The following is a 10,634-nucleotide window of genomic DNA, read 5'->3' on the forward strand; positions in this document are numbered from 1 at the left end:
AAACCAACTCCCTTTTTAAACGACCGCTTAATTTCCGACCGCACTGTATTTTCCGACCGGAAAACGACCACATTTTTACCGTTTTTATTATCTCTCGCTCGCTTATTGAAAACACCAATCGCTCGCCCAAACACTGGTCACCGGCACAGGAGTAGTCAACATGTTTTGGGATATACAAAGAAAATTCTGAACGGCTCTTCAAATCTATACCACTCTGTATCGTTCGCGAACAACAAACATCTGTGTCAAATACTAGAGCCGGTACAATATTGTAAACAAATGCCATGATATCTCAGCCATATCGCTATTGTATACACTACCTTTTTTATTCTGGTTTGCACAAACGTTGAATTGCCGTCAAACATTCAAATATATTTAGTTTTTAACTATCTATAATTATATGCACGCAATTTAACCCTTTGACCTAGATTTGATTGGGATGGAATATTTTATTTTAAACAATATTCTGACGTTACTTACTGCCCTAAAAATGTTTCAACACAATTGCGGTATGACTGTCCGATTTACAAGTGCATCGGGTAATATATTAATAACCATTCTCACCAATCGCTAGCTTATGAGAGAGTGGGAAATCAAACAGCCGCAGGTCGCCCGCCTTTTATGCATATATTTCATAACGCCGTCTGACAGCGGTCGGGTACGAAAAGCTCGCACAGCAATTCACACTTATTGTCAAGACAATGAATGAACAGAAAGGACTGGGAAATTAAAAAGATTATATTTCCACAAAGTTAAATAAATCTGGCTGCATCAAAAGCTTGGAAACTAGTTATAATATTTTGCAAAAGACTGAGTGATCAACGACATCATTTTGGGATGCAATTGACCTTGAACTTCTTTGCGTAACTTACTGCGCGGCGATGCTGACATCAAGTGTGTGTTGACCGAAGTTTACCCCCCAAGTCATGCACTGAACAGGCGCGTTACCTGAGCAATCTTTTTCTTTAATGTTCCGCGCATCGATCTTGTAAAATTGTTATTAGTTCTGACGGTGCTGTAGGCAAACTTGTATATTTTGAGGTCGTTCACTTAGTGCACTGCTTTTCTAATTACGCAAATTTGTTTACAATGTTGTACTGGCTCTAAAAATTTCAACATTGTAATATATCGCTTTCATAATAATTACGCAAAGTCAGTTATACAATGTGGTATAGATATCCCCTAACTGTACCACTCAAAACCACTATTTCGATCACTCCTGTGCCAGTGACCAGTGTATGGGCGACCGGTCGATGTTTTCAATGGGTCGGTGAGAGAAAAATTACGCTAAAAATGCGGTCGTTTTCCGGTCGGAAATTAAGCGATAAGCGGTCGATTAAAAGTGAGAAGTTGGGCGAAATGATTACTGTAGTTCAAGTGATATTAGCGTATTTCTAATTTAGTTTTAAACTCAAACAATATTTATTTACTCACTGTTTACTATAGCTAGAGCGCTTTACGTGTCTTCATTTTCAGGTTAGTTCTTCTGCCGATTTCTCGCAACCAACAATGTGATTTTTTATTTGGGATTTCGAGAAACTTAACACGAATCGTTATGGCATTCACACGCACAACATTTCGCCATGTTCAAACCTTTAAATAGTCAGTTAACAAGGTCTTTCATAGTAGCATTTCTATGGGATTGACATACTAGGATGAATGGGTTCAATTATCAGTGTTCACTGATGACGTCATTTGGCTGGCCCTCTAGAGGCGAAATGACGCCAGGAAAAGCGGACGTTTGTCGTCTGCTTCACAGCCCGTTTTATACCCGATATTTAGGGCATTTCGCAGCACATACAAGTTGTTTTTATCGACAGAATTCATTCATAGATCTCAAATTTTATGTACAGAGTGTCAAAAGCCACACCTCTGCTCCCCTTTAATATAACTCTGTACTATGGTATTGGTGATATATGAATTGGGTGCCATAGGATGGTACTTGATGGCCAACCAACCTAATCAAATATGTATTTTGCATTGTACGAGTGCAAAATAAGTAATTAGAAACATGGGATATTAGTGCCAGCTGTTTTAAACGCATGCTTATTGGCCGATCCTCTCAAATCTTGTCATCTGTTTGGGGGGGGGGGGTATCTGGGCGATGTGAAATTACTTCAGCCATTGGGTAACTAAATTAACTGATGTCTGTGTGGAAACCGCTGTAAAGTGGCGGTAAAATGAATTTGCGCGTTTTTTGCGCTTCCATTTTCTGAATAATTTGGATCAGCAATGGAAGCCGACCATTTAAATGATACAAATATTTCCCAGAATATGATTTTAAACGGCCGAACAACCATGAAAAATATATGTTGGGACTTTAGTGTTGCACATTTAGCACAGAAATAAAAGACACCCCCACAGTTGAACAACCAATCATGTCATTATTGGTCACGATGTACTGTGGATCATCTCCACGTTCTTTGTAAACACCACATACACATATATATACTTCCTTTGTGCACAATCAGCGTCAACTTCAAGAGAGAAACACGACGCACTTGCTAAGCCAGACCGTCTGGTGGCGCCCTACTATTGACCAATAACCAAACATACTATTATCCTGTTCCTGAATTGAACATTTGTTTATATGGAGTAATTTTCAATTCTATGTCAGGTCCTTGGTAATTAATGATTCCATGTATTTATTTGGCCGATATTTGACAGACGTAAATAGCCAATAATGTTAATTCGCTGAAATTTAAACACACTGATACTGATAATGAATCACAAATTTGCCAAAAAAATACTAAATTTGCTATTCCATGAAAATAATTGAAATAAAAAATGTTTTGCGTGGCATGCACACGATTGAACACGACTTGATAGACATATCGGCTTTTTAACAGACTGTATGACATTACTAAATGTGTACCACGATGTCAATTAGCTTTTCACTTGTTTTACTATGTACTGTAATGTACATCTATAAACTCAAATAACAGCCTAAATATGAATGCGAATAAATTGTATCAGTTCAACCACGACAATTTATATAGGAGGAGTAGCTGTACATAGTGATTACGAACAGCCACTAGATAATGTATTTTTTTTGTTTCAGGTAAATATGGCGTCTAAAGGATTCACCTCAATACTTGCTATTGTATTAGGAATCGCCTTTGTCGGCGTTCTTGTCACCATGGTAAGGTTAGCTCTACATTGAGGCTTTAATATCTTACTTTAAGCACGTAGGTTATCGGATTGGGTTCAAAACACCAGACATATGCTCATGCATGTATCACATTCAAGATGACAAAATATGACACATTTTCACAATTCAGGAAATTGATCCATGTCGAATTTGGTTTAAACTAGCTCCATACATTAATAAACACAATGGTCTTTTGATGCATGTTATTTAATTTCACAATGACTGACAAACTCTACACAGACATCCTATCAGACATGCATTACTTGTCGCCATCAAATCACGACTGTTAGTCGTCCTATTTAAACAACTCCTGTTCTGCAGAGTCAGGGTTAATCCTATATCATACATCACACAGTGACTTTGAATCATCCGCTTTTTTTTATAAAATGCAACATATATCTGATCTGATCAATCTTTTTTACACATGTCGCCAGACCATGCTACCTACATCTCACAAAGTAACAATGAAGTACGCTGCTAAAACCATACCATCCAGTTTGTCTTGGCCACAAGTGGAACGAGTTGGGATTCAAGAAGAAATTCGGCAGACTGGTCAACATACTTGGAATATTTCTGCCGCTTCCAAAGGCAGCTATGGACGCACTTGTGCTAGTCAAACCGAGGTGGTATTTCTTACAGATGTCAACTCTATTTCACGGGGCGATATCTTCGATTTGTCTGTCATTGCACGTGATATTAATGGTAGGAGACGTACTATTGGTGGAGATTTGTGGCGAGCAGTTATATACAACACGGGTAGCCACTTCGCATCTATGGGGAGAATTACCGACCATGGCAATGGGACTTACACTGTGCAATTTTACGCAGGTTTCTCGGGAGTTGTAAAACTACAAATTGTGTTGGTCTTACAAAGAGAGGCAGTTAAGTACCAACGTGAAGTTGTTTTATCTATTGAATCCCGAGCATCCTGGAATGGCATATTTCGAAGCGCTAACAAAACAGAAATGTCAGATTGTTTTGTGAAAAGAGAAGGTGAATGGAAAGATAAGTGTGAATACCCGCACCCAGGAGCTTCAGGAAATACAGTGTTTTTGTGTGATCCACCTAAGTCACTGGAATGTAACACGTTAGCAAACATATCTGTTTCAAAAAATACAAGGATTAGCAAAACAGAAACCGATATACTTGTCTCCCATCAATATTTATTTAAAGCGTGAGTATTTAAATAATTTAGTGTGTTTCTACCATTATTATTGCTGCAGCTGTGTGGCATTTACCATATATAGGGTTGCAATATAACAATGCCAATGGCCCGATGATGAGGTGGCAGAAACTGCCTTGCCTGATTTGAAGAATATTTGAAAAGTTTCAATCGCAAACCAGATATTTACATTAGCTGATGTTATTTTTTTTTCATGTACACTCATCATTATATGGATTATCATGTGAATTGATTTTAAAACTAGACAAATTTCTCTTTTTATTTATTTTTTAAATGTTGGATACTCGTGTTAATTAGGTCTATGTAAAGCACAACTCGTACAACAAAACCATGATTTCCATGTTTTTACATTATCTTATATGAACAGTTTGATTTGTTGTGTGAGACCTGTATACCTTCATCAAGTTACAATTTATTTATAATCGTTTAAAATGCGTATCACTACATGAGTTGAATTTGGCCTCAATTAGACCACTCATTGGAGTCAATGGTATGACAATTAGTATATCATTCTTGCATCTGTAATTCAATTAATTGTTTAAAGTTATATAGTTTAAATTAAATAAAAGTCTTTTGAAACCCATAGGTTTGTTCAAATAATGCATATAACCTAAACGTCTAATAATTGGTATTTTGGGCATGTGAGAAAACTGTGCAGTAATAGTGGTAATACTTAACACAATACGTTGCTGACGATGTTAAATTTAATTTTCATGAATGTTTTTGCCGTTATAGACCAAATGCAGTGCAGGTGATCAAAAGCTTCCAGGACGAATTTACGATACAACGTAAGTTTGTTCTTCTTTTGCAAAAAAGTTAAAAATACATGTTACATGTTGTGTTGACGTCATGTAATTTCTGAATTGTTTTACTAAAACATTCATTCACTCTTATTATAGGTCGGACGGTGTCAGACTACATTAAATACCAAGTGCCGCAGTGTGAAGGCGACTTATCAGACACTGTAAGTGACGGATACTGGCTTGGTACGAGATGGTACTCACTGGTATGTCAAAACAGAGAATGGCACAACGCCAGGGAAGTTCAGAAATGCCTGCAGGGCAAACATGTATACTTTCTTGGTGACTCCACCACAAGGCAGTGGTATCAACAGATGTTGCAAATAGCTGGATATCCGATGAATGTCACAGATAAAAATTGGAGGAACCGTGTTGACAATTTACCTGGTGAATACAAAGTCAGTGGTACCGACTCATATGACATGCTAGTCACAGACTTAAAAAATAACATTAATTTCACTTATCATCACCATGCACTATCACGACACCCGCAGATACCAATATCCCGTTTTCCATACTTTGTTGATATTATCGATGGATTGGCTTCTCCCGAATGCAATTACGTCATTCTTATAAGTCTCTGGGCGCATTTTGACACTTGGACTACATATAGCTTCACGGAACGAATTTTTCTTCTTGCAAGAGGCATAAAGCACCTAATGGATCGCTGTCAAAACACCATTGTAGCCATCAAAGGATCGCACGAAAGAAACAACATTAACAATTACTGGATTTTGTATGACATGAATCGAATACTAAAAGACGAATTTAAGGGACTTGGGGTGTTTTTTATTGACATCTGGGATATGAATTTTGCATATGCATTTTCACATAAGATGAAAATGAGCATTCACATGCCTATGCATGTGATAAAAGAAGAAGTGTTTATGTTTTTGTCACATGCTTGCCGCAAATAAAAACCGCTTATTACCAATTATCTAATTTGAATAGTAGGGAGCCAAATACTACATACTTAATATTTGAGTGCATTTCGGACAGTGTTTTTATTTGTTCATATTCATATAATTGTAGTGTATTCAGAATATATATATGATTCAGTTAAAACCGTAATTATGATTTCTGTGTGGTTGTCTCAAAATTTAAACTTTTTCTTTTTTTCATTACGTTTTCTATACATTCATTTACCTGACATAATGCGGCAAGCATATTAGCGAATTTTAATGATATTCGGGTTATATTGCAAATGCATCATCATGTACAATTCTGGTTTAACTTTGAATTCGATAGTGAATTATCATGTTTCAACTTGACTAGTTTTTTTTTAAATTTGAATCAGCGTATACATTAACTTCTAAACATTTGTTTTCCGATACTTGCTATGACAGATTTTTTTAGTGTGTGTCTATTGAATGAACACTTACTGGCGTTCATTTTCCTTGCATAATCAACAGTGTTGGTGCGAAATAATAGTTATTGAACGCTGCATTGTTTGTTTGCATATATTTGTATGTATAATTAAGTTGAACAACATTTTATATCACCCTGTTTTGCCTCTTATACGACAGTGTTCAATAGTGAACATAATATGTAGCGACATTTAACGATAAATGATTTTTTTTAATATTAATTTTTCTTTGTTTTTTGAATGTTTTATATCAATCATTTACCTTATGCCCACTAGGCAACATTATTATAAATGCAACTAAAGATGCATTTATTCAGAACTGTATTCTGTGAACAGATTTTAAATCGGGTATTTTATTATTAAATTAAGCCTAATAATAATCATATTAACAATCGCAATATATGCATATTAAATACCTGGGCCCAAGGACTACATTATTGTTATAACTAAACCGCTCTACGTTTAATTAGATTTTGTATTTTCAGGTTTTTCATAATTGTGTGTTTTCTAGACACAACTACATAAAACAGCTGTGGGTAGCTCACCCATGACTTGCATATTTACATACATTTATCTAATATAAATTCATCAAACACGCAAATGTGAGTGTATAGAATGGTGCCTGACCTGTCACTACAGTACTGTATAGATGCAAGCTGTCACTACATTTCTTCATAGATCTGACCTGTCACTACAGTACTGTATAGACGCAAGCTGTCACTACATTTCTCCATAGATCTGACCTGTCACTACAGTACCGTATAGACGCAAGCTATCACTACATATCTGCATAGATCTGACCTGTCACTACAGTACTGTATAGATGCAAGCTTTCACTACATTTCTCAATAGATATGTCCTGTCGCTACAGTACTGTATAGATGCAAGCTGTCACTACATTTCTCCATAGATATGTCCTGTTACTACAGTATTGTATAGATGTAAGCTGTCACTACATTTCTTCATAGGTCTAACCTGTCACTACAGTACTGTATAGATGCAAGCTGTCACTACATTTCTTCTTAGATCTGACCTGTCACTACAGTACTGTATAGACGCAAGCTGTCACTACATTTCTCCATAGTTCTGACCTGTCACTACAGTACCGTATAGACGCAAGCTGTCACTACATATCTGCATAGATCTGACCTGTCACTACAGTACTGTATAGATGCAAGCTTTCACTACATTTCTCAATAGATATGTCCTGTCGCTACAGTACTGTATAGATGCAAGCTGTCACTACATTTCTCCATAGATATGTCCTGTTACTACAGTATTGTATAGATGTAAGCTGTCACTACATTTCTTCATAGGTCTAACCTGTCACTACAGTACTGTATAGATGCACGCTGTCACTACATTTCGTCATATATCTGAACTGTCACTACAGTACTGTATAGACAAACAAAACAAACAAAAAAGTGCCTCAAAGAAAAAAATTGTCTAGAATTTTTGAAACACTTTGGAACTGTTAAATTTTCAGTGTTAATGTGTTACTTTTAAATTGTTTGTGCGTTTTGAATTAATTACTATGATAATCAATACTGGTATTTTTATCTTTTGTTTTGTACTTTAAAAAAACAAAAAACGGTTTGTATCAGATATTTTGATTTTTTTTTTGCTACTAAATATTCAACTATCTTAGAAAATTTCAAACATAGTAGCCTCAAATATACCTGTTTTTCACAAAGTATAGAACCAAACATTATGAATATTAATTTCATGACAATTTGGAAACGTAAATATACAATAACCTGATATATTAAATGTTTTTTGGTCAGTCTCATTAGTTAGCACTGCCACAATTCACAAGATGATACCACTACTTGTTCAAATAAATGCATCTCGCTAAAAGCATGTTAATTCCTCTCATGCATTATTTTTGATGTTCATCACAGCAAATGGTCGCATAAAACTAAGTCAACTTGAAGCCTTGCATCATAATTTTCAGTATTTTACAAAATGTTTGGTATATTATTCACATTCAATACATTTCAACTTTAATTCACATGCTCCAGCAAGTTTTCTATATGTATTTGTTTGGCAAATATTTAGACGATCCAGTGAATGAATATTCATTAGCACCAATATATCATATCACATGTATCATTTTTCAGATCAGTATCTTGCTAAAACAAGCACCTTTTTTGTTCCAGTATATCGGTAGTTTTATCTTGAAGTTGACAATAAATGAATAGCATATGTTGTATCCTATCACTGTGTTTATCCTGTTGATGTTCTTACCCATAAGTGCGGTGGACCATTTGAAAACAAATATGGCCAGCATTGAATGGAAAACTGGCAAAAAATTATTGCAACATTGTAAAATAGTTTGCATTTTTCTCCAGACACCTTCCCATTTATTAGCTCTGCTGTAGACAACCTCGAGTGGAGCTAATGGTATTACTGATTGCCCGTCGTCGTCTTGTGAACCACAAGCTGTATGGCTGTCAAATTTTCTTAGAATGTACCTTGGGTGGTTACCTCTCGGATTTGTTCATTTTGTGACCATATCTACAAATCCCTATGTTTGGGGCACTTTTGGTCAAAAATGCTATTTTCGACTTCTTCTGTGAAACTTCTGGTCCAATTGCACTCAAACTCGCGTGGTATATACCTTGGGTGGACCTCTATCAGATTTATTCATTTTGTGTTGACATCTTCAATTCTCTATTTTTATCATTTCATGTCCATATCTACAATTTTCTATTTTTAGCAAATATGTTTGGCATTTTTGGTCAAACTAGCATGGTATATACGTTGGATGGACCTCTATCAGATTTGTTCATTTTGTGTTGACATCTTCAATTCTCTATTTTTAGCAAATATTTTCTTATTTTTCATCAAAAATGGTACTTTTGACTTCAAAACGAGTAGTCCAAATTCTTTGATACTTGGTACACATGTAACTTGGATGACACTTCACCCAGTCACTAAAAATGGCCAAATTTATCAAAAATTTCAGAAATTCATGATTTTGTTATTAACTTCTCCTTAATGCACTACAGATGTCGGAAAATGAACAAAACTTGGGAAGATTATACAATGATGCCATATTGAAATTATATGCTCACATGGAGATATGTAATGTTTCCTATTTGTTCTGTCAACTGTTTCTCATTCTCACATAGCACATGGGAGTTCTAAGTTTTCTTTGATTGGTCTATTGTGATTGTAATGAAAACATAACAACTCAACATATTTAAATGTGTATAGACATGATTGATTTTGGTGGACAATTATGCAAATTGCCTAATTTACATACCAATATTTAGACTATTTTGGTGATATCTTGAGAACCATTTAATATGTTTTACTAAAACTTGGTACACAGATGTGTTGGGGCAGTTTCCAGATATATTTAATTTTTGATGGAAATTTTTGGTGCTATTTCAAGAATCATTCAACATATTTCAACAAAACTTGGTAATATACATGTATTACGAATTCAGATAATTGCAAATATGTTATGTTATTCTCTCTTTTTAAGCTCTCTTTGATTCTAATTTTATTGAATATTTCTGCTATTTTTGTAAAAAATTCCACTTTTAGCATTATGTTTTATTGTCTTACTCACTGCCTTGTGGGGTATTTGTAATATACAGCACTAATCGTTTGTACAATAGCCGTTGAGCAACAGGCCATTGGCCTATTTTTCGTTAATAGGATTGTGAGGTTAAAACAAAAGAAATACTGTAGTTGCCTGTCCCTCTCTTTCTAAGGTCTATATTATTTTGTGTGTTTTGACAGTATATTGACATATTATATACAGTGTATTTGTTGAAAGAGAATGATATTGACATAAACCTATACTCAAGCAGCGTGCAGCTCCGTGTGCAGCTCGTTTCATTGTTCTACATGTAATGCGGACTTGAACGCAGCGTAGCGTATAGCTGCACACAGGGTGGCACCGGATGTTGCTGCAAACAAATTCTTCGTCAGGCAGAATCTGTTGAAATTAGGGTTTATCAAAACCATGAAAGTAAAAATGATAAAACTCATTAGAATTCAATCACTGCTCTTGACATTTTTCTACTTGTATATTTGTGTTCATACATGCATTCAGCTCTACAAGTGTGACCTGGAAGATTGCCATGATTGAGTGCCACAATTTCTGTTTTAAGATTTATT

The 10,634-nt window shown here is 35.4% G+C and overlaps 1 protein-coding gene across 1 annotated transcript; it reads left to right on the plus strand.

The window, feature by feature from the left end:
* Positions 1 to 3,067: 3,067 nt before the first annotated feature.
* Positions 3,068 to 6,205, plus strand: LOC102806331 (NXPE family member 3-like). The gene is made up of 4 exons (XM_085498284.1): positions 3,068 to 3,142; positions 3,586 to 4,325; positions 5,070 to 5,122; positions 5,234 to 6,205. Exons 1-4 carry the CDS (start codon positions 3,068 to 3,070, stop codon positions 6,049 to 6,051), a joined length of 1,686 nt encoding a protein of 561 aa, XP_085354410.1. The 3' UTR covers positions 6,052 to 6,205.
* The last annotated feature ends 4,429 nt before the right edge of the window (positions 6,206 to 10,634 follow it).

The sequence above is a fragment of the Saccoglossus kowalevskii genome, chromosome 4 (assembly GCF_978046115.1).
Source record: "Saccoglossus kowalevskii chromosome 4, keSacKowa6.1, whole genome shotgun sequence".
In the NCBI taxonomy this organism is placed as follows: domain Eukaryota; kingdom Metazoa; phylum Hemichordata; class Enteropneusta; family Harrimaniidae; genus Saccoglossus; species Saccoglossus kowalevskii.

Coding starts and splice junctions, on each gene's coding strand:
- LOC102806331 (XM_085498284.1), top strand. CDS start 3,068: ATGGCGTCTAAAGGATTCACCTCAATACTTGCTATTGTATTAGGAATC. Junction 4,326..5,069: donor CATCAATATTTATTTAAAGC/GTGAGTATTTAA, acceptor TTGCCGTTATAG/ACCAAATGCAGTGCAGGTGA. Junction 5,123..5,233: donor GGACGAATTTACGATACAAC/GTAAGTTTGTTC, acceptor CTCTTATTATAG/GTCGGACGGTGTCAGACTAC.